Raw genomic sequence first — 25,158 nt, 5'->3', positions numbered from 1 at the left:
ATCTCCATACTACTGCTACTAACAGCTCGCCGCAGCACCAATTCGCCTGAAGCCAATGCAGGTACGCACTGTCCTCCTCCATCCCCATCTATTCAACACCATCTTCTTTACACCCTCACAGGAGTTGCCCATTTCTCTTAAATCTTTCCTTACTCACCTCCCCCCCCCAACTGTGGACGATCTGATTTTAATTTGGCCCTAGACGGGTGGGCTAGTCTAAAAAGATGAATTAATTTTACTTTTAACGAGAGAAAGCAGTGCCGCGGAGTAAGCGATGGAGTCGAAAGCCTTTGAAATGCCGATAGCACAAATTCAGAGGTTACTGGTTGACTTTTTATCTCTCTCATGTATTGCTAGAAAATTTGCATGGACATTTTGAAAACCAACTCCTTCATGAAAACCAAATTGGTTATTGCTAAGGTTATACTTAATTACAGCTGGTAAGCAAGTTGGTTACACATCTACCTAATTTCACTATTGAGAAGAAAGGTGTCACGTGGGGTAGAAAGGCCCCACGTGGGAAGCTTCTCAAGAAGTTTTTCAGTTATTGGCTAGCACGAGTTGCAGGATTCTAGATCCATGTTCTTCTTAAGAATACGTGTTACTCGACCTTCAAACAGTGCTTCATGTATTTGTAGCTAGCCTAGAATAAGGTGGCAAGATCGAGGGTGTAGTTTGCTATGGGGCAGGGGGACAAGTGCCCTCTCCAGACCCCAGTTTGCCCCCCCCCCCAAACCTCAGTTTGCCCCCCAGCTTAAATTTAGTTTCAGTAAAAAATCTTGTCAAAACTAAGATAAGCCTGCATAATTCAAGCATCCAGAGAAAGAGATCAGTTTTCTTTAGTATATATTTGCCCTTAGGGTACTATATGGCTCATTATTCACTGTCATTTTCACTTGATTTGAGAAAATTGTCTCCAAATTTGCCCCCCCCCCCAGGATTCTGACAAAATTACGCCACTGGCTAGATGCTCTGTTATTTAGGTGTCACGTCAAATACAGTTTCAGGTCCGTCTATACCTGATACTTTACCTGATTTTAAACTGCAAATGATAATAAATTCCAGTGAGAAGATACCAAAGTTTCTTTTGGGATCTAGTTTCACGAAACGACCCAGAAGTATATTTCGAAAAGCTGTATCAAGAATAGACTGATCATCCGGAAATAAGGTGGAGGAATGACTTTCCGAAAATGCCCTATTAATTGGATTTTCCATATGTAACAAAGCGAGGTAAATTTTGACATGCAACGCCAAGACAGTTGGGGTTTGTTAATAATATCTAGTGAAAGATTAAATATCTACCGCCGTTTCCACTGCCGCCTAATTCTTTTATACACAAGATTCCTAGATTTAATGACTTGAAATAAACTCCCTGACCTTGGTTGGTAGCAATCGACCCAAATGTGGAACCAGGGTCGATGTATAGTGTTCTGTAGTTTGACGCCTTCACTCTGCCCTTTTTTACGTACCCTAAATAATTTTTGAGACCACACTGGCTAATCATGACAAAACGAAAAAATAGTAAAGAAGAGAAAAACGAGGATTATACAAGCGAGTGAAAAATGTAGACTAAAATGCAAATATTTCGGTCAAGACCTCAGCTTGACCGTCCTCAGTGCAGGATAATAAAATAAAAATTACTAATAAAAATCCAAGGATGAAAAAAAATCAAACCTTAAAACAAAACACAACTAAAATTTGACGACCCCTTCCAAGTAACGGTGAAAGGGTAACTGAATAAAAATATCCATTATATATGATAACTGAATAAACCAATCCATTCAGTACTGCACTTTTATTCAGTTACCCTTTTACCGTTACATGGAAGGGGTGGTCAACTTTTAGTTGTGTTTTGTTTTAAGGTTTGATTTTTTATATTATCCTTGGATTCTTTCAAGACGTTGATCCAAGGATTTGTTCCAAGACGAGTAGCGAATAAAGTTAGTAGAGGCGAGCGAGCGAGAAAGGACGACAAGAACATAATATTTGATATTATATGATATTTATCAATTCTAAAAGCCTTTGCGGGCCATGGTTAATACAAAAAACAGAACACTAAAAAAATCATAAACACCCTTAAATCCAGATTAAGTTAAAAATAAGTTACAGGAAATGACCCCTATGTCTCATACCTGTGCCCACAAACTTATTCAACTTCTTAATCCCTTTAAAATTTCTGCCACTCAATATTATATCCACCCATTCCTCCTTCGTATTCCATCCCGGAACCCCCCCCCCCCCCCGACCATTTAACTTTTCACAAAAACCCAAAACTGAACTAAGTCATCCTCCCCAGCCCCACACATTGGGAAAATTAAGAAGTCATCCTCCCCATCCCCACTCATTGGGAAAATTAAGAAGTCATCCTCACCATCCCCACACATTAGGAAGATTAATAAGTCATCCTCCCCATCCCCACACATTAGAAAAATTAAGAAGTCATCCTCCCCATCCCCACACATTGGGGAAAGTAAGAAGTCATCCTCCCCATCCCCACACATTGGGAAAAGTAAGAAGTCATCCTCCCCATCCCCACAAATTTAGAAAAGTAAGAAGTCATCCTCCCCATCCCCACACATTGGGAAAAGTAAGAAGTCATCCTCCCCATCCCCACACATTGGGAAAAGTAAGAAGTCATCATCCCCATCCCCACACATTGGGACTAGTAAGAAGTCATCCTCCCCATCCCCACACATTGTGAAAAGTAAGAAGTCATCCTCTGCATCCCCACACATTGGGAAAAGTAAGAAGTCATCCTCCCCATCCCCACACATTGGGAAGAGTAAGAAGTCATCCTCCCCATCCCCACACATTGGGAAGAGTAAGAAGTCATCCTCCCCATCCCCACATATTGGGAAGAGTAAGAAGTCATCCTCCCCATCCCCACACATTGGGAAAAGTAATAAGTCATCCTCCGCATCCCCACACATTGGGAAAAGTAAGAAGTCATCCTCCCCATCCCCACACATTTAGAAAAGTAAGAAGTCATCCTCCCCATCCCCACACATTGGGAAAAGTAAGAAGTCATCCTCCCCATCCCCACACAGTGGGAAGAGTAAGAAGTCATCCTCCCCATCCCCACACATTGGGAAAATTAAGAAGTCATCCTCCCCATTCCCACACTTTGGGAAAAGTAATAAGTCATCCTCGCCATCCCCACACATTGGGAAAAGTAAGAAGTCATCCTCCCCATCCCCACAAATTTAGAAAAGTAAGAAGTCATCCTCCCCATCCCCACACAGTGGGAAAAGTAAGAAGTCATCCTCCCCATCCCCACACATTGGGAAAAGTAAGAAGTAATCCTCCCCATCCCCACACATTGGGAAAAGTAAGAAGTCATCCTCAACACCCCCACACAATGGGAACAGTAAGTAGTCATCCTCCCCATCCCCACACATGTGGAAAAGTAATAAGGCATCCTCACCATCCCCAGACAATATGAAGAGTAAGAAGTCATCCTCACCATCCCCAAACATTGGGACAATTAAGAAGTCATCCTCCCCATCCCCACACAATCGGAAAAGTAAGAAGTCATCTTCCCCATCCGCATACATTGGGAAGAGTAAGAAGTCATCCTCCCCATCCCCACACATTGGGACTAGTAAGAAGTCATCCTCCCCATCCCCACACATTGGGAAAAGTAATAAGTCATCCTCCCCATCCCCACACATTGGGAAAATTAAGAAGTCATCCTCCCCATCCCCACACATTGGGAAAAGTAAGAAGTCATCCTCCCCATCCCCACACATTAGGAAGAGTAAGAAGTCATCCTCCCCATCCCCACACATTGGAAAAAGTAAGAAGTCATCCTCCCCATCCCCACACATTGGAAAAAGTACCCCACACATTGGGAAAAAAAGAACATAACTCCTATTTTGCCCTTCCCAGATAGTTTTTCCTATCACCTAACAGTAAAAAGTTTCCCTTTCCTGATACTGTCCACTTTAGCTCCTCCTTGTTAAGCCTGTCTTAAAATAAGTTCTCTCTCCATGCTTCCTTACTCCTAAGCATACAGGGAGATAGATGCGGACGCTAATATATCACAAAACCATTCTTGGATTTCCTGGTTGTCTAAGATAATCCTTACCTGTTGGAAACCACCCCCTTTCTAGCCCTAATCCTTTCCGTTTACGGGAATCATAAACGTCATTTTCTGGAGACTGAATATCATAATGCCAAAGGGATAACTGCAAATCTTTAAGCTGACTAAGGTTTAAAATATGATAAGAAACAAGAAGAGAGTTTCTGTTTCTGAAATATTTTGAAATCTAGCAGGGTGATGGAGGAAGGAACCAAGAACTCTCATAACTTTATTTTGTATTATTAAAATGGATTGGAAATGTATTTAAATGATTTACGACTCAGACAACCCAAGTTCTTAGGAAAGGCTATTATTCTTAAGCAATTCTATTATTATGATTCTTAATTAATTCTATTACCCTATTGTTCTTTGAATGTGTATTCAGGACTTCAACATTTTGGGCTTGGAATCGAACTAGAATTTGAGGATTCAGAGCAGGAATCAGAAGCAGGAGGCTTGACAATTTAGAATTGGTTACTTGAGTTTACTGACTCCACAGCGCGGAACTAAACACTTTTAAATAATTTAGTTACATCTGGAATAACATATTTTTAATTAGAATGTCTTTTTTTCATTTCTTGATCCATGTACAATGTTCACTTTATTTTTTATTATCAACTAATGTATTAAAACTGTAATTTTACCAATTGGTGAAAATAAATAATGAAAATACAGTTTCCAAAGTTTTTCAAGCTGTATCGAAGGGAAAAGGGAGATTTAAATACACAAATCTTAGAGGCTTCATAATTAGTGTGTTATATAAGTTAAAAGCTACTGCGCCACAGACAGTACAACGTTGCCCAGTTGAATTCAAAATGTGGACATGTTATTTTTATAGGAACGTAAATTTTATTAAGAATTTGAAAGAAAAAACACTACTGCCACATGGACCCGTCCCCGAATTGAATTTAAGAAGTTTACACATAGTTTTTACGGAATAATATAGAAATGCGGAAAAAACACTAGCGCCAAAAGCAGTATAGTATTAAACATGGGTGAATAAAGGGGAATTTAGGGGTACCTGCCCTCCCCTCCTCCTTAGGAGGTTGAAAATTGCAGTAATTGAGTCGGAGGGGTGACAACTACAAATTGAGCAGCCTTATTTTTATCGGTGCCCCGCCACAAACATTAATTCTGTAACCGCTCCTACTGATAAATAGTTGATCTTTAAAAGCATAAAAGTGCTTTGTAGGTCTGTTCATTATATGTTATTTAGAGAATGCACGATATGCTATAACTATACATAATTCGGCTGTTGATATGCCTGATAATTTGAAATATTTTTATCCTCAATGGGGTAAGTATTAAATGTAAGAAATACACTTCTTAAATAAAGTACATATTTAAGCTTGTGGAATAGTAAAATAGTTCGTATGTTTTATGAAAAGTGTCTTTAAAGGAGATTTTTTGGTTTGCTAACGACCTGTTTAATTGTTAGACTGTGTGTCTTGTGCGTTCAATATGTTTTTTCAGTCGTTTTATCGATTGATTTGTTTCAGCTACCACCTGCAAAACGACCCCGCAGTCCTTCGCCCGTTCCGATGTCCGTTGCCTCGTCGCAGATTCACTCACCCTATCCATTCAAGGCCCTTCCTTTTCAAGTCACTGGTGCCCCACGTTAGTAGATTCTAGTTTACTAAGCTTTCTTTTTTGTCCTAATGTTAATGGAATGTCTCGCATCCAGAATTCGATGCCTCTTTTTAATTAGGGTGACACATTTGTCCTGGTAAAATGACCCATATTAACCTTTGTAGGCACTTTAGCATTTTAGAGTTTATTTGAAATGTATCTATGAGTTTGGAAAACAAAGTCGCACTCTTGAAAATTATAGGAATCGGAGAGTGTCTGGTTTTTGGTGTTTGATTTCTTTTTTTTTAGTTAGGGTGCCGGATTCGCCCTTGTAATACAAATCATGTGTCACTGGTGCCCCCTACGAGTCGAGTCTAGTTTGTGGAGGTTTTTTTTTTTTTTTTAATTTAGTACTGCCACTGTTTTTACTATTAACAACCCAATTCAGCACCAAGCCGTCTGAGCCCATCACATCTTTGCACCCTTCTCCGCCACCCTATCTATTAAATATTTCATTCTTTAACCCCCCCCCATTAAGTTCCAACCTCCTTTCAATCATTTCTTAAGACTTCTTCCCACTCCTTTTGACCAAAACCTGCTCTTATTTGGCCCCAGATAAAGACTCCAGAATAAGAGCCTTATTTGGTCAGTCGAAACGTGCAATCTTTGGTAATGTGTCATCCTTCATCCTAAAAAACGGTCACTAGTCACTCGTAGTCTAGTCACTCGATCTTGGTACTTTACGAGTGAATAACTTTTTGTTCACTAATGCTCCTGCTAAAATTATGCTTTCTTCTGTCTTTTATTTCTTCTTTCTTTCTTTCTTCGCTTTTATGCTTTCTTCTTTCTTTTATTTCTTCTTTCTTTCTTTCTTCGCTTTTATGCTTTCTTCTTTCTTTTTTTGGTGGCTGAAAAGCGGGTGTTAAGTGTACACCGTGGAATATACTAATTTCGATCATAATTGTGTACTCGTGTGTAATTTTGAAGCCGTCTCGAATTGTGGCGTAACCCTTAAAGTTACAGGGGTTTTGTTTCAAATCTAATATGGAAAGAATTTCCTCTTTTTTTTAACTAAATACTTTTATTTGCTGTTTTTGTATCGTGGTAACTGAAAATCGTCGATTTTTCAGTTTATGTTAATGTCTTTATTATCATTTACTTTTTGTGTATTCTATTGAATTGAAGAAAAAATAAAAACTTTATTAAAGTCAGCAAAAAAACTAATATAAATTTTTTCCGAATATTGGAATTTTACACGCGGCAATATTTTGTTTCTTTTTTTTCTGTACATTTACAAATGATTTGAGTACTTGTTTCATTTTCTTGTCTATTTATAATCTGTTTTTATTACATTAGTATTCATGATCTGGCACCTACGAGGAATGCTTTCTAGGGGGTTGGGGTGGAAATTAAAAAGAAGTGCTAAAAATAGCGCTCCTTCTCCGGTCAAAATTCTAAAAGTTAGATAATAACTTTCCAAAAATTTAAGCTAAATTTGGAAGTTCAACATTATTAAGAAGCAAATTAAAAGTTTCCGAGACTTCTTGGGCAAAAAAAAGGTTGCCTATCAGGCTCAAATTTGAGTTGAATAAGGCTGGTAAACTGTAGTTAAACTTGATATCTATTACTCAATAATTTAGTTTAGCTAGTTAAATAATTATTAATTGAGATAATAAAATTTTGATAAAATAATTAAATGAATTAAATGCAATCATAAATGTAAAAAATATGAGCGAAACAGGAGAGTTTGCAGATATTTGTTTTTAGTTAAATAATAATCATTTGAGAAATGTTTAGTTTGTTGTTGTAGTTTGTAAGTAAGGAGAGACATAATATCTATCTTGATTTTATTTGTAAGCTCGTTTATGTAAATATAAATTTTATAACACTCGAAAAAAAATATGAAAATTATGACAAAAAAGCTTTTCTCAATATACCCCCCCCCCAGAAATTTTTTTTTTAGTTAGGCTTTAAAGATGCATTCTGTCTCCCTTAATCCTATGTTTGTATAATGCTTCTCGAAAACTTCCGTTGATATGATATGATTTTATTATGTGAGTAAGCCAATACATAGTATTTCACAAACTATAGAAAAATACATAAGATAACTACTGAAATTTAAAAAAAACTAAATGAAACTACTAAAATACATAGGAAAAATACACAATACTACCAACTATATACCATGAGTCCAACGACTGGTCGTGGCCTCTTGCAATGGGCATAACAACGTGATAATGATCAGACAATGTTTAAGCGCTTATAATTCCTTATATAATTCATTACGGCTGTTCTAACACTCTTGTTCTTAAACTACTAAGTTTAAGTTAAATGGAAATGGGAAATCTAATTCGCTAAGCCAGGTTTGCATTTCAAAACGATGACGTCATAAACAGGGACAGTCAAATGGATAATGGTGACAAGTTTCCGGGACCCCACATACACATAAAGGAGAATGAGTTTTTCCAGTTTCAAACAAGAAGTAATTCAGGCGGCAATGTCCGGTAATGAGCTGAGTTAGTTCATAATTTGGAGTGAAAATTTCTATTGCTTGTAGTTTTCCTTCTAATAACCTACTTTCCTCAGGGTTAAGTTGTGTTACCAACATTTTTTGCATTAGTTTTAATCTTAAAAAAAAAAAATAATGTGGGAAATGGTAAATAATGTGGGAAATAAAAAAATAAATAATGTGGGAAATGGTAAATAATGTGGGAAATAAAAAAAATAATGTGGGAAATGGTAAATAATTTGGGAAATAAAAAAAATGTGGGAAATGGTAAATAATGTGGAAAATAAAAAATAAATAATTTGGTAAGTGGTAAATAATGTGGGAAATAAAAAAAATAATATGGGAAATAAAAAAAATAATGTGGGAAATGGTAAATAATGTGGGGGAAAAAATGTGGGAAATGGTAATTTTTTGTTTGTTATGCTTAGTTTGTTGCATGAGATGAGTTTCTTTTGAGGCACATTATGCAGACAAGTCACCTTTCTAGTGATTAGCGGCCGTGAATAAATGGTGTTTAGTGCAGTAGGTACCGTCAAATGCCGGCTCCAGACCCCTTTGCGGGCCTATATTGCTTTTGTTGAAAGATGGTTTAAGTCTATTGGATATTCCTTATTTTGTGAAGCAAGTTTGCCTGTGAAGAATTTTGGTTATCATTCTAACGACTCTAAAGATGGGTAGCTATATGATGATTATCTTTTAATATTCTGGTAAGAACTTTAAAATTTTATAAAAACAAGGACTAATTCGGAGAATCTCGCTTTTTTAAAATTTCACATAAAATTAAATAAATACACAAAATGAAATATTGTTTTATTATTAATTGAAATAAAACTCAGTCAAACAGATCGTGGTAATGAACTGTATAGTAAGAGCGACTCGTCTCAATAGTAACCGAAACTCTAAAAAACGGAATTTTGATACCAATGGATACATCAAAAGAATCTGATTTTTATGCTGATTTTACATTTATAAGTTTCGTCAAGTTTAGTCTTACACTCCAAAATTTACAAGCCTGAGAAAATTTGCCTTATTTTCTAAAAAAGGGGAGAAACACCCCCTAAAAGTCATAGAATCTGAATGAAAATCACACCATCAGATTCAGCGTATCAGAGAACCTTACTATAGAGGTTTCAAGCTCTTATTTTTTGCCAGAAGAAAGATCACGGATGCGTGTTTATATTCTTTTATTTTATCAACCCAGTGGTCCTGGAATATCGCGAGAGGGCTCATTCGAACGGAAATTAAAAGTTCTAGTGCCTTTTTTAATCAAAAAACAAAAAAGTTTAAAAATAGAATAAATTTTTACAAAAAACTGCCTTTTTGATGTCTTTTCATGCTGCAGTATTTTCAAATAATAAGTATAAGCCTATGATTCAGCGTGGGATTTTACGTTTAATTCCACAGTTGCTGTAGTAAACCATAAATAGTTGGGTCAAAGTGATAGTTCAGTAAACAAAGTTGAATTAAACAATATTCAAAGGGAGAGGGGGAAATACCCTGTCTATAGCTGGGAACTATTAGAAGGAAAGATGTGAAGATGGATGGGCCCTCAACAAATAACTGATGTCGCCACAAATATTGTAAATCTGATGCAATCAACTTGATTTTAACTTTAAAAACAATTCAACTTGATGATTTACCTAAATTCAGTCTAACTTATAATAAAAATTTTTAATACAGTCAGTATTTTAATATTTATGTAAAACTAATTTGCGCTGTATAATATTAAAAATTTATAATAATTTATAAAATAAACAATTTAGTTTAAATACGCCAGCTACAATTAATTTTAAAACTGATTACAATTAACTATTATTAGTTTCATTTTATTTACAGGTGGAGCTCTCGGACTTGACGTGCAAACCCATGGAACATTTTATCCGGTTAGCTCAGCTCCTGGATACTCAAATCAACAGCGTAAGTATGACTAAATATCCTACGTTTTCTAGCTTCTTTAGCAGAGGTTCTCAAAAGAGGCTCACGGACCCATGACGCATTCAGAGGAGTTTTATCCTGGGAAGGGTTTTGAAAGGAAAGTACAATTCCTTGGAAATTTTTATCTATGTAGCTCAGGCCCTTCATATCCCAACCAGTAGGGTAAGCGTGACCGAAAACCTAAAAGTTTTCTTTCTTCTTGAGTATAGAATCTTAAAAGAGGTCCGGTGACCTGTGGCTCTCACCCAAGAATTTATCTTTGGAAGGGGTCCATGCAGAAAACAAATGTTCAAACTTGTGAAACTTTTTACCGATGTAGCTCTACTCCTGAATACCCAAACCAACAGCGCGAGTGTGGCTGAAGACCTGTTGGTCTGCTATCTTCTGGAGAATGGATTCCTAGAAGAGGTCCGTGGACCAATGGCTCTCGCCCAGGAATTCATCTTTGGAAGGGGACAAATACAGAAAACAAATGTACAATCTTGTGCAACTTTTTACCGACGTAGCTCTGCTCCTCAATACCCAAATCAACAGCGTAAGTGTGGCTAAAGACCGGTTGGTCTGATTATTTTCTGGAGCAATAATTCTCAGAAAAGGTCCACTGACTCCTGATACTCGCCTAGGAAGTTGTCTTGGGAAGAGGCTGCGAGTTTGAAATAACCGTAGAAACCTATCCAGTTTTATTCCCAGGTTGCTCAGCTCCTGGATACTCAAACCATTAGCGTGAGTGTAACTAAAACCTATAAGGTTTTCTATCGTCGGTTCGAGTGTTTTCTGCTTTTTGGAGTAGTGATTCTCAAAATAGGCCCTCGGCCCTGACACTTACGTAGGGATTTATTTTAGGGAGGATTGGGAAGGAGATGGATTGGGGCGAAATTATTTTGAAAAATAAGTCGCAAAACTCTAGAGACCTTGAGGGGGGATGAAGGGCCCGAAGATATAATTGTTGGACAAGGAGTCCTTCGATTCGTGTTACGAATTTTTCGTATTTGAGCCGAGTTTAGCTGGATTTAACAGTTAACCTTACCATTTGAAAAGGTTTATTTTAATCTGATTATATTAAACATGTCATCAAAATAGAAAATCAAGGGAAGAAATTTTAGCAAGGAAACGCGTTTAAGGTCAGTGAAAAAGACAAAACCAGAGAGAGAAAAATTATGCAGTAGAAAAGACGAGAAGCTAAACACCAGAATTTTTTTATTAATATGATAAATTATAATACTATAAGGAAAGTGTGCTCACAGGTGGGATGAACTTTCCTGCTCCCCTCGAAGAATAACGATGCCAAAAATTTTAAGGATTCTTGCTAATTGAAGGAAGATATATTTTTGGCAGAAGTCCCCCCCCCCCCCCTAAGAAAACATCTTCTAATTTCTCAATCTTAAATGACTTTTTTGGGTGGCCACGGCTATACCCCTAGTTGCCAATTTTACTAAATAGCCCCTGAAGGCACCTACTATTTTTTTGGGTGGTGGTGAAATTAGCGCTCTATGGAGAAATGCTCACGATTTTGTCAGGCTTAGGTACCCTAACTCTGTAACAATTTTTTTTTAATGTAAATCTGTAGTAGCTGCAATTATAAGATTAGGACACCTAAATAATACAGTAGCCATAATGATCAAGTCTACACAGGAAGTAGCATAGAGAGTTAAAAAAGAATTCATGTTGCTGGTTTTGATTTGAATGTAAAAATATCGGGGGGGGGGGGGATGTAACATCCATGTTCTTTTTGGGGCGCGGGGGGGGGGTAGTTTGGATGTATTTGCTAGAGTATGGTGAACATGCTTAAGTATGTTTCACTATAGATTTATTAATTTTAAATTCTATGGATTTGATTGTAAAGCAGTATTGGTCAGTTTTTGGTCATTTTAAACACTAATCTGAACGCCTGAAAAACTGATGGGATGAATTTAGCTTCTGAAGGGCTCATGTACTTAACACTACTTTTATTTAATTTATGGCGAAATTGTACGTTTTATTTTTTCCGAGTGTTTTTTTTTTTGCTTTTTCTATATATTAAGGCAAATTTTCTAATTCTTTCTTGTGTTTTCGATATGATGTTTAGTTATATTCAGGCTGGTAGCTGTCATGGTTGGATAGTTTGACCCGAAAGATAATTGGCGTTTTTTTACTATTTGGATTTTTTTTTCACCGCCTTCGCGTACCAGTAGAGGTGAATAGGATGGTATTTTGACGTACACATTGGGCGATAAAATAAGCGATCAGTTTATTTAACGCCGACGGTAGTAATGCAGCCGCCCACTGTCACTACACTGTCACTATTACTATCACACTGTCACTATCAGTAAAATAAACGATAGTTTTTTTTTACCGTCTCCGTGGAAATGGCGGCCTTTGTGACTAAATGCATGGTTACAAACTCGTCGTCCAGTCAGCTGATGACTGCTGTTATGTTTCTATTGAGAAAGTGCATTTGCAGAGTATATCATAAAAAAAAAAAAAAAATTGGTAGTGATTAATGAATTTCTTTTCCTGGGAAGGGATAGGGTAATTGTAAATAAAAAGCAAATAAAACTAGATAATTTGATTAGGAAGTGTCTAGAAATTTAAGGAAGTTTGAAGTTCAGGGGGTTGCTCCCAAATTAGCCCCTGCCTTTGACACTGTACAAATCAAAGCCTGAGTGCTAATTGAATTTATGTATCCTAAACTAGATACTATTTTAACAAAATTTTAATTAATTTACATTAAGAGAATTTTTACCTATTGGTTTTCAGAATAGCTTCTGGTTTAACTAATTCCCCTCTCCAATGCCTACGGTGTAGTTAATTCACACGAATATAGGGGGGAACACAATGTATTTTCCATGTGTAGGGGGGAAAATTTGTCGTTTTTTCAACTATTTTTTAATGAAGATTCAAAAAGGCTTTGTTCAATGAACAAATATGGAATAATTAGTCTGAAACTTACACCTGCTTAACTGGCAACTGCTTCGAAAATTCAACTTACCTCAAGAATTACATCGTCAAGCCGGTTTTTGCTATGCGGGAGGTAGCAGAGCGATTCCAGCTTGCTTCAGGCGCCTCCTGCTTCATTAGATAAATGCCTTGTCTCCATTTAAATTACAAAAAGAATTAATTGTAAAGTAGGTAAAGAACTATCAAATTTGACCTATATTTTATATCCCAGCCACAATATAAGGATTTTTTCACTGTTCAATTATTGATTAACATTAATTGTTAATTAAAATTAATTGTTAGGTCAGATCTGTGATTGACTAATGTGGCGTCGGTAGAACGTTTATCTCCCAGTCAGGACCGTATCCAGGATTTTTTTTTCGGAGGAGGGGGTTATAAAAGGATTTTTTTTCGGGGGGGGGGGGGGTACGAAATAATTTTAAAGAATGCATCAAAATTTTGTTTATATTTGTTTTTATTACATTTGTTTGAGTCGGACAAGCATTTCGGGAGGGGGGTATTCAAACCCCTAACCCCCTCCCCTGAATATCCCCGCCCAGTATGTCCCTAACCCCGCCCAGTATGTAAGCGCTACATTATTTTAGAGCGGCATTAAAAATCCGATCGGTTAAAAATCCGATCGGCAAAAAACGCCAAGTGTGTTTTGGGCCTTATGGTTGAAATTAGTTGTGAACATTATGTTTGAAGATTTGTCCCCAATCACGCATAGCACTCCTGGTCGAAGGTAGAGAATCAAGAGATCAGTACCTGCGCTACGCAGACCCTTGGTCTGCAGGTAAAAAAGTTTTAAGCTTAAAAAGTTGATTGAAAAGCATAAGGGTACTGGTCTAAGGTTATTATATTGCTTCCTTTCGTAGGAGGGATCTTAGCGCACAATTAAAAAATTAATCTTACAGATAATTATGGCATATATTTTTTACTTATTTGTCTTACTATTCGTCTCCCAGGAGGCAAATACCTGTGTCTATACCCCCCCCCTCCCTGATGGCACCTAGGCCAAAAACCTTTTCTGAGCATCAATAGTAAGGAAAACTGTCTTGGCTACTAAACAGGTGATGGCAAAAAACTCTTGGTCAATTTTTTTAATATCAGTTTGAATGCCTGGAAAATAGACTTGATGAATTCAGCTTTTGACCAACTCATTTGCTCAACATTACTTGTACATGATCTATAATAAAATCGTACCGTTTATTTTTTCGTATTGTTCTTTTTTCGCATTTCAGATAGACTTTGTATTTTAGGTATGATGTATAGTTATGGTGGTGTTGGCGCACCGGCGTATCCAGTAATGACAAAAGAGGATGAAGTCAAATCCGCCTTTACAAATGCTGCCCCTTCTGGGCGTGATAAGATGTCACCGTATTCAACGGCATCTGCAGGAGCGCATGAACTGGCCAGGGCTGGCCACCCTGGTCTACTTCCCGGTGGCCTGCCAGTTCACACTCAACAGGTTCTCATTTTTTACTCCTATTTCTTTTTTATTTACTTTATTTACTCACAATTTATTTACTCACATTTTTTTTTATTTACTCACAATTTAGCTTCAGTAATTCTAAGTGAATTTATGTTTGCGTAGATTTACTTTCCTGCATACAGAGAGAAGGGAAACTCTCTCTTAAGCATGGGAAACTCTTACCCGATTTTTTCCTGTGGACTTTGTCTAACAGCCTCGAGCAACATTACGTTAGCTCGAGACCGTTAGTCCGCACCCTTGCGAACGAGGACGCGTCCGCTAGCATATTTTCGTATCTTCAAGGGGCATTTGTTTTTTGTAGTAACGCAAAAACAAGACAAGTATTTACAAACAGTTAAAACTACAAAGTATTTTTTTTTTTTTGAGACAGCAAAAACAGTTAACGCAAAAAGAAGCTAAATAGTAGAAGTAGTCTACATATTTTTTAGTTTTATTTTTAGATAAAAGTAAGGGCGAAGCGAACCAATAGTATAGCTAATATCTATAAAATATCCTTAATATAATATCTATAAAATATCCTAATATCCTTGCGAACGAGGACGCGTCCACTAGGCATACTTTCGTATTTATAAGGGGCATTTTTTTTTTTTTTTTTAGTAACGCAAAAACAAGACAAGTATTTACATACAGTTAAATACTACAAGCTATTTTTTTTTTTGGCGCAAAAAGAAGCCAAATAGTAGGCTAGAAGTAGTCTATATATTTTTTATTTTTTTTTTTTAGCTAAAAGTAAGAACGAATATCTATAAAACGAACTCCAGGCGACAATTTTTCTTCCCTGCAAAAATGTCGATGACCTTGTCAGGGCAGATGTCAACATCCCTATGAACTGCAAGGAGGGCTAAGCCACTCAGCCGTTCTTCTCCTGTTGAATTTCTCAGCCAGGTTTTGAGCCTTCTGAGCGTTGGGAAACTTCTGTCCAGAGTAGCAGTGCTAACAGGTAACGTCGCAAGAACAGCCAGAAGAAGAAAAACATTTGGAAAAAAGGTTGCGTCGCGTGCCTGAAGCGAAGACACAGCACAAGTAGGCCTCTCTGATACCGGAACATTCTCCCACTTGATGCGCCATAACTCAATCTTTTGCTTCAGACAGTCTGGTTCAGGAAGAATATCGCCATACAATTCAACCAATGACTCCAGTTTTAATGCCTTCAGATCGACAGAAAAAATTTTGGCAGGAGAAAGGACGCTGAGATTTGACAGCAGTTTCTGGTGAAGCTCAAATCATTGTTTCAGCTCGAAAGTGAAGTGGCCAAGGAAATAAATAAAAAGCGAGAATCTATAGTGGTTGAGAAGGTCTGGATCGTCTGAATGCATTCTCCGGCCACCTCTCGTCCTTGGACGAGTCACCTCCAGTCCTAAGTCGCTGGCAAAACGCTGAGCTTTGTTGAAAATAGACGTGAAAGGAGTAGCAGCATTTCCTCGCATTTCCTTTGTGTTTGGAAGGACAGTTTCCGCGTGCCTGCATGCAGCTACCAAATCACAGTCAACTGACTGAAGAGTCTTGCACAGTGGAAGCGTAAAGCAGTAAAGCTCTTTGACCACATGGAGACACACAACAAATTGCAACTGGTTCATCTTGTCCATCAACTGCGCGGCTTTTGCAGACGTTTCTGCATTTCTGTTCTCTTCAAGAGTTTCCAGGGATCGCAGGAATGGTCGCTAAAACTCAAGAAAACGCACGACTGAATCGTAGCGCTCCACCCATCTTGTTTCGCAGAGTCTGGTTAAAGTATTTTTCTTCAAATCCGGAAGTATTTTGTTGATCTTCTCTTTTAAATTCTGTGTCCTGAGTGGGGAAGTATGGTAAAAACTGCAGACTTGTGACAAGACACCGAACAACTGCTTAAACGCCGGAATAGAGCATACGGAAGAGATGACCAAGTTGCCTTCGGATACTTTTCTCGTATAACGGCCTGGACACTCCTAAGATACCCACTCATCGCTGCTGCACCATCATATCCCTGACCAACCGTCTTGTTCAGATTAAGACCAAGGCTTTTGAGAAACTGCAGGATTGACCTTGCCCAGTCAGATCAGAAACTGGGGTAAAACCAAGGAAGTCCTCATGCAGGTTCCCTTTGAAATTGTAGCTGACGCAAACAGACAGCTGCTCGGTATTTGAAACGTTCGCCGTTTCATTGGCACTTGCGACTACTCTTTCCACAATAGACTACTGAAGAAGCTCCCCGGATGCGGTGATAATACCATTCTGGATGATGGAAGAACAATATGTGGTATTTCCGGCCGCAGAAAGAAGATGGTTCTTCAGAACATCGTCAATGTGTCTCGCCCTCAGCCGCAGTAGTGCTCGGAAGTTGCCATCATTGTGAGAAGGCTCTGGATCCGAGACCGAAATGGAGCCGGGATCGTTGGTATCACGAAGGGGAAGCTGTTGCCGCCCACAAAATATCACCGTCTCAACAGTTGGCAACTTCTGGCGATTTTCTTGAACGTGTGCTTTCCTCGCCACGTTTAGTTGGTGCACGATATTGTCTTGCCTTTTCTCCAAGACAGAAATGAAGTTTTCAGCCGATACGATGCAGTTTCTATGAAACTGTGCTTGTTGGTGAGCTGTGAAGCACTCTATCGCATCCTTCTAGTTCCTGAATGGTTTGGTGACTAGATTCCCCAAGCGCTGGTGGCAACCTTTGCCAGCTGTCTCTGACGAGAACAGAACGCAAAATCTGCAAAAAGTAGTGTCCTCAGACGGAGAGTAGGACAACCAACTGAAACGAGCGAGCCAAGTTAACTGAAACTTCAGCTTCCGTTTTTCGGATACTGGAAAAATGTAGGGGATATCTGGAGTCCAAGGTTTCTTCAGCAAATACAATTTAGAATTTGCATCGAAACTGGATGATTTGTTGACAAAACGACCGATGTCATTTGCAAACTACGACAAAGACTAGGTTGGTGCAGGTGTGTCGTGGTTGGTTCTAGTTTACGTGATTCAGAAGCTTCAACGATGGCTCCAGTGCCGTCCAGATCCACAGGTGTAGATAAATGCTCCGCAGACGTTCCGCTAACGCCACTGTAAGAAACATCCCTTGTCCGCTTGGGCGCGAAAAACGACGTAATGTCACAATTCTTCTTCATGTTGAAAATTGCTCTTCTCTTATCCAAGTCCGAAATTGAACTGAACTAAACTGACAATCTTGCACCCTCCTCTTATAACATTTACCTCGAGCGTCCATTAATCCTAATTTACTATGCAAGTTCAGGTGAACATGGGGTTACCTAATTGGCAATTCGGTAACCGCCTAATCACCTGACCTTGCATAGTAAATTAGGATTAATGGGATAGTAAATTAGGAACGCAATTAGTAATTGTGTAAACGATTGCACAACTGTTTACCCACAAAATGCAATAGGATTTAGTGTGGGAGCATATTTTTTTTCTGGTAAAGTTTTGTCTTTACAGGTATTTTTAGACTAATTTTTGACTCGGTCAAAAATTTCGGGGGGGGGGGGGGGGCAAACCGGGTAACCCCCCTCCTGGATACGGCCCTGCCGTATTCCCCCCTTTAGGAAAATGCGTCATATATGGAAAGCGTGATAACTGAGATTGAGTAGAGGGTGACGGATTCTTGGTCTTCTTCAACCTAGTAATGTAACGCAACGCAATTTAGAAACGCAACCTTGTCTTCCTAGAAAGGAAGATGAAGGAGGTTATCAATGACTGAATAACAAGATGAATTTGCATGCCTTTTATTAAAAGGGGCCTTGCTCATAGGTGTACAAAATAAAAGTTTGGGATGGAAAATACCATATGAGTCTCCCTGGGGGGGGGGGTTGTCGAGTAGAGTGAAACGAATCTTAATATTCTGCAATTACCAATAAATGAATAAAAAAGAGATTATAGCTGCATAATAGATTTATTTCTTATTCTTCTTAAAATGAGTGCTTCAATGGGAGTCAAACCTAAGGCCCTTTTCTCGTTTGCATATTATTTTATCTAGCGTTGGTATAGTGAACATTGGTATATCAACGTAAATTACACTGATGGAAAGGTGAATAGGAGAAAAATTATTTTGAAGGAAGATTAAGCTTGGTTCTTTTGAAAACACACAGTATGAGACAGGGCCGTTATCCAAGAATTTCTCTGGGGGGAGGAGGGGGGGGTGTACAAAAGGATCTTTTTTTGGGGGGGGGGGGGTACAGAAGGATGTTTTGTCAACAGCAAAAATTTATCAACAACTTATTAGTAGAGACAATGAGGCTTGGTTGTCTGAGTCTCGACTTAATATAGTGAGTCTACCCAGAATGGTGCTGATACTTATCATCAGCTAATACCTAATCTGAAAACTATGACGTCATGCTATAGAAAGGCCAACGCTTTCCCTGGAGATCAGAGTCAGTTAATTTTGGATTTTTATAAGAGAGGTTGCGCTTGATTTTATTTAAGACTATTTCTCATTATTTAGATTGCGTTCAGTCAGTAGGTTTCATAAAAAGGTTATGCATTTTATGTGTAATTTAGTAATTATTTCCTGTCTTTTTCACGGCCCAGGTATCGATAAGGAAAAGTTTTCTTTTTTGGGGGAGGGGTAAGAGGCAGAACTATTTTTCTCTTGTCAATGAAAAAATTTCACTGGGAATGGCTTTTGTTTAGTATGTAATAGCAACTCTACTTTCAGGCAAGCATGCGTTCCTGACTGAAAATTTCAATTAGATCAAATATCAAATCTCTATAAACTTCATTTACTTAGCTCAAGTATAGTTTAAATACTTTTCTTTAAATGATTAAAGAATATTTATCTAAAAAGGGATTTTTAACTATACTTTTAAAATTCATGATTCATTTATTTAAAACAGCTTTCATAGTATTGACAAAAGCCTCAACTAAATTACGCTATCTCTACCACTCAAGAAAAAAAAAAGCTAAGCAGGATTGAACAACACAGAAAAAAAACCACTAAGCTTTAATGACGCAAAACGGAATAAAAGAACTGCTATCCGGCGATTGCTGAAGAGAATTGCTAAACACCACTGTAGACAGAATATACCAGTAAGCTTATCGCAGATCATTTCTGGTCTTCGTGAACAAAAAGCTCCTCCCACTTATTTCTGCCTTAGCTTGTTTAGCCTGTTTCTGCATTAGCTTTATTTCCGTTTGTTTCAATGCACTTTGATGGAAACAGTCGGACCTGTCTAGCATGTCTAACATGTTTATATCTGCCAAAACGTTCTCCGGAGCACTCGCACCCCGGTCCGGGTTTTTATAATGGATGAGATAGAGAATGATCATACTGGATAATATATGAACTGTGCTAAACACACACGTCTAGACTTTGGTGCCAAACTGGCAATGCCATCTAGGCTTTTGAGAGTTGCGCTTTAAGTTTGACGAAGATAGATGGCGTTGTGACCAAGTAAAATTCGCCTTGTGTTTCGTATCGGATCGTCATTACTAATGCACTTAATGAAGCTAGGAGGGCTTCTTCGATTACTTGCACTTTTTCACACAAAATCACAGGAAAGAATTCACAAAAAAGCTAAAATTGGGTGTGATGCGCGTCAGCTTCAACAGCGCTGCAACATCATCTCCAAGCAACTTCGGAAACCTCTTCTTTATCTTTTTTTTAGGTAAAATCGGGTGGTATCTCGTCTGGACAACCTGTTAGAAGCATGCATGGAAGTCCTGCTTATCCCCCGCCTACCCACAATACCGTAAGTAGCCAAAATTCTATAAGTACCGTAATTACACACAACACCTTCTGTATACTACGCAGCGAAATTTAAAAGCTACCCAAGCGTTACAGCCAGCCAAGCAGTTCGCTGCTCATCAAGACTGAGGAAACATGTCCTTAATAAGCATTCACACGCAGGTCAACCTAGACTTCCATTCCAAGACGTAGAAATAACATTACACACTAGAGGATTTTGTATTAAAAGGATTTCAGTTAGTCAAGATATAAATGAACAATTACACTTTGTTTGGTAGTTGAAAAACACGATGGCTTAATTTCACTTAATTGCATCTTGGATATTTAATTAAAACATTTAGGAGAGGAGATGGACCTGGTATATAAAAACACCCTGCTCTTAGCCTAATCTTTTGTGACTGCTCTTTCAGATCAATCAGAGGAGACGGGAAGGTTTCGACCATCAAAATATCCTCCCTTACGTCTCTTTTGTTCCGATAAGCATATGAATATAATCTTTCATGTTTCAGAGAAAAAAAACTTCTGCAATACGAGGAGACCTACTCACCCACAGCAACCATATTACAGGCTTAGTGCAAAAATATCCCCATGAATGACAAAGAGGGAGGATCCTTCTAACTCTTCTCTTAATATCCTCCTTTATGTATCTAAAGGCTCGCGAAGAGTTAGGAAATTTGGTCTTAAAAAAGAAACTTTTTGAAGCTTCAGGCGCACTCTCCCCCCCTCCCCCCAGGAAAAAGATGCCCTGCTCTTAGCCTAATTTTTTGTGACTGCTCTTTCAGATCAATCAGAGGGGAGGGGAAGGTTTCGACCACAAAAATATTGCTTTCTTTCCTTCTCTTCTCCTCTCTCCTTTTCTCTTTCTTTCCTCTTTCCTCCTCCTTAGATTCTCTGTAAATAAAGTTATTTTGATAGAAATACATCATTGGGCAATTGTAGAAAATATTTTGACAGAGAAAGGAGGAGGTTTGGGGGGTCAGAGTGTGCAAAAAAACTTATGACGTTAGAAAATCTTTGAAAAAACTCTTTTTTGAGGCATATGTCTACTTCCGGTAATTTTTTTATTACGCTAGTGAAGTTAAGTCTTTCCCTAAATTCTTTCTTATAATTTTCAACCTTTGTGGTTCTTTGGCTCCAACCCTTGAGAACCAAATGGTTCTCAGCCTTACTTTTATCAATGACACACTTTGAAAGCCCCTAGAAATGCATCTCTAAATAATAAAAAATTGATTTTTTCCTTATCCATTCAAATATGTTTTCCATTAAAAAGAAATGCAATAAAAACAGAGCCAGTTCTAGACGGAGATAGAAGGTGTTAAATAACCAGGGGAAGGAACAGGCTAGGATTCTTATTGTAACAGAAGATATAAATTATAAGAACTAGATAAACATACCAGATAAAACAAGTGCTACATTACACTTAAAATAACAAAGATGCTAGAATTAAAAGATAAGAACTAGATAAATATACCAGATAAAACAAGTGTAACAGTCCACTTAAAATAACGAACATGCTAGAATTAAGAGATAAGAACTAGATAAACGTAACAAATAAAACAAGTGCAACAGTGCGCTTAAAATAACGAACATGCTTGAATTAAGAGATTGAATATATTAGAACTTTCATATGACAGAGGAGGTGCTTTAAGTATATTTGTCTAATTGTTTTACGGCTAAGAATAACAAGCATATTCGGCAACCTCTCCCTTCTCTTTTAATTCAACACCACTCGTTAAGGCTCAATTCTGGTTATAAACAAAATGATATCATTAGTTGATAGTACTTATTAGTTGTCTACTTATTATTTGTTACGATTAGTCGTATTTCTCAACTTTTATAGTTTATATAGGCTACATTAAGTAAGCTAATTAAAATAAACTACTTAATAAATAAAAATAAAAATTTTAATAAGATAAAGTGTAAATATAACACATAATAAAGTGAAATTAGTAGCATAAAATAAATAAGAAAAATAAAATAAAATAACTTACTTAAAATAACATTCAACTATTGTGTAGGGAAATTTTAATTAGTTGATAATACAGAAGAATTAGTTGATAGGAAACTACCTATTTTCTTAGATTAGCAAGTTTTACAATATTATGCGCTTTTGTCCTTTTTCATGCGCAGTTCTCCATTTTAAGCAATCTTAGGAAGATAATTGTGTAGAAATCTGGAATTTTTATTCAAAATTCGAGATTTTAATTCTAAAATCGAAATTTTTGAATCTATTTTAGGCAAGCCTAACTAGAAAAAAGGTATAAAGATACAAATGTCAAAATACCTAAGCAGCAACAAGTTTATCCAATTTCCATCTTTTATTTAGGTAAGTGGTTCCCAACCAATTTTGAGCCACGCCCCACCTAGGTATTTCTAAAATCCTGATATACCCCTTGTGATATGGTGCGACTCGAAATTTTACGATCTGAATGAATCTTAAAAGGCCATTAGCTTGGTGTCTTTTTTGAGTCGTCTTCTAGGCATATTTTACACTAATGAAAGTTTTTGTCCGTATGCAACACCTTTAATCAGTGCATAATGTCATTGTTATACTGTCATGTATTTTTTTTGGTCTTTAAATGCATATAAAAGATCTAAAGCCGAACTGGCAAGCCATGACAAAAACAAAGAAATGAATATAAAGACGACAAAACGGGTGTATGGCCAGTAAATGAAAACGAAAAGAACAAAAAAAAAAAAAAAAAAATCGAACGAATATTTCGCCTGTATGCAATAAGGCGGTCTTCAGCGTAGGAAAAAAAAACAACTAGAAATTAAAAATAAGAAATATATCTAAAAAACATATATAAAACTAAAATAGACTATCATAAAATATATAATATACAATTACTTACATATACAATTGTTAGGTACCTTCATGAAACAAAAAAAGCTTTAGTTTTATATATATTTATAGATATATTTTTAGTTTTAGTTTCTAGTTGTCTTTTTTTCTACGCTGAAGACGCCTTATTGTATACGGGCGAAATATTCGTTCGATTTTTTTTTTTTTTTTTTTTTTTTTTTTATTTTCGTTTTCATTTAATGGCCATACACCCGTTTTGTCGTCTTTATATTAATTTATTTATTTTTGTCATGGCTTGCCAGTTCGGCTTTAGATCTTTTATATGCATTTAAAGACCAAAAAAAATACATGACAGTATAACAATGACATTATGCACTGATTAAAGGTGTTGCATACGGACAAAAACTTTCATTAGTGTAAAATATGCCTAGAAGACGACTCAAAAAAAGATACCAAGCTAATGGCCTTTTAAGCTTCATTCAGGGGGGTAAAATTTCGAGTCGCACCATATCACAAGGGGTATATCAGGATTTTAGAAATACCTAGGTGGGGTACGGCCCAAAATTGGTTGGGAACCACTGCTTTAGGAGAATCTCTAAGGTAACACATTGCCTACCTAGCCTATGCGGTTAACATAGGCATAGTTTCTCGATCAATCGAGATGACTCGACCGGAGAAACCAAGAATAAGCACTACCTCATGTACCTCAACGCAACGATTTCCGAAGAAGGATCTTGTGTGCTAATGAGTCGAATGTTTTTTGAACTTCAAGAGAGAGAGCAGCAGGTATCAGATCAGAATCAAGAGGTGAGTGTAACGTTTTCAGGACATATTCTACAGATGAAGGATGACATGTTGCCTAAGATCGTCCTTTTCAGCCATCCATATGAAAAATAGGTCTTCTCCGAATGGGGTGAGAAAAAGTCGTAAAAAAGGAATTTAAAGAAAACTGGAACCTACTGGGTTGTTTAAAGAGGAAGCTTTGAATTGATTGGGATGGAAAAGGAGCGTGTGCAGTTGTTTTGGGCCTTAGGCGGCCAGGTTCTGCAGTGAGTTGTTAGTAGTAGTAGTAGTAGTATTCAAGGTTTTTCAAGTTTTAATGTCATTTTGAGACTATTGTTTACTTTTTAGCTTTAAAAATGCACTTAAATAAATTATGTGTTAATTTTTAAAGTATTTGTTAATTTTGGATAGCCTTTTCGTTAATATTATTTCCCAAAATATTTTTGTACTATTTGATAAAAAAAGGTTTTATTTTTATAAAAAACAAAAATATAATGTCTATATTTGCAATATAAAATGTATATAATAAACATAGGATATAAAACATAAAAATGTTTATATGAAGTAAAATAAAAGGGTTTGTTAAATTTATTTTTATTAAATTCTTATACAGTGAAAAATTTAGCTTATCTTATTCTCTTTTTGCCTAACTGATGTTTTTAATTCGCTCTTTTGTTTTTAGGTTGGTACTCGAGTGGTCTATTCGTCCCCTAGCCCCATGATACGACCTCCGTCCCAAGGACCAAGATTCTAGAAACTCAGGATTATTTTCCTCTAAAAAAATCAAAGAGAAAAGCGTAAAAAATAGGATATACCTTCATTTTTATTTTTACAAAATTCAAATTTTTTAGCAAAAAGCATGAGTTTATGAACTACTAACTTCTAATGAACCATTTTAAAAGTAATTTGTACCCTTGTCCCTAGATATGAACACGTTAAAGGTCAGGGTTTGTAGACTTGGATTATTTTCTGTCAAAAGGTCAAATAGAAAAGTGTTAAAAGTAGGATTTACTCCTTCACGTATAAAACTCAAATTTTGTCAAACAATTTGAATTTTTTGAAATAGTAACTGAATTTCCAATATTCCATCGAACAGGAAATTGGTGAAGTGGTTTCTCAAAAAGTTTGTATCATTTTAATGATTTTTATGTGCGTTCTCTGTGAGTTTTTAATAAATGGCTGAACTTTGACCAATAATAACGATAAAGACTAAAAAGATAAAGGTCCTCAAAAATCGTTTCTGGTGCAACGAATCAGTTGCCGTTTCAGGTGCTGGGTCTTTTTTTTTTACCAGGACAAATTGTGTCGTTTAACCTTACCAGAGTGGAGGTGGATCCCTGGACCCTGTATTGCCAAGTACAGTATCAACCCACTGTGCTACTGGAGCAGTAATTTAATT

At 37.0% G+C, this 25,158-nt stretch overlaps 1 protein-coding gene across 2 annotated transcripts in view; it reads left to right on the top strand.

Moving 5' to 3' along the window:
- The window catches only part of LOC148939570 (uncharacterized), a 61,335-nt gene extending 36,386 nt beyond the window's left edge, over positions 1–24,949 (top strand). For both annotated transcript variants that reach the window (XM_089106597.1, XM_089106598.1), the window contains exons 5-9: positions 5,581–5,698; positions 9,996–10,076; positions 14,273–14,481; positions 20,091–20,174; positions 24,442–24,949. In XM_089106597.1, coding sequence (XP_088962723.1) covers positions 5,581–5,698; positions 9,996–10,076; positions 14,273–14,481; positions 20,091–20,174; positions 24,442–24,513 — 564 coding nt within the window. In that variant the 3' untranslated portion in view covers positions 24,514–24,949. The remainder of the gene's footprint in view (positions 1–5,580; positions 5,699–9,995; positions 10,077–14,272; positions 14,482–20,090; positions 20,175–24,441) is intronic.
- The last annotated feature ends 209 nt before the right edge of the window (positions 24,950–25,158 follow it).

The sequence above is a fragment of the Artemia sp. Qi Xiang Cuo genome, chromosome 21 (assembly GCF_049724085.1).
Source record: "Artemia sp. Qi Xiang Cuo chromosome 21, ASM4972408v1, whole genome shotgun sequence".
In the NCBI taxonomy this organism is placed as follows: Eukaryota; Metazoa; Arthropoda; class Branchiopoda; order Anostraca; family Artemiidae; genus Artemia; species Artemia sp. Qi Xiang Cuo.
The sequence above is the reverse complement of the archived record's forward strand: the minus strand, read 5'-3'. Positions and strand labels throughout refer to the sequence as shown.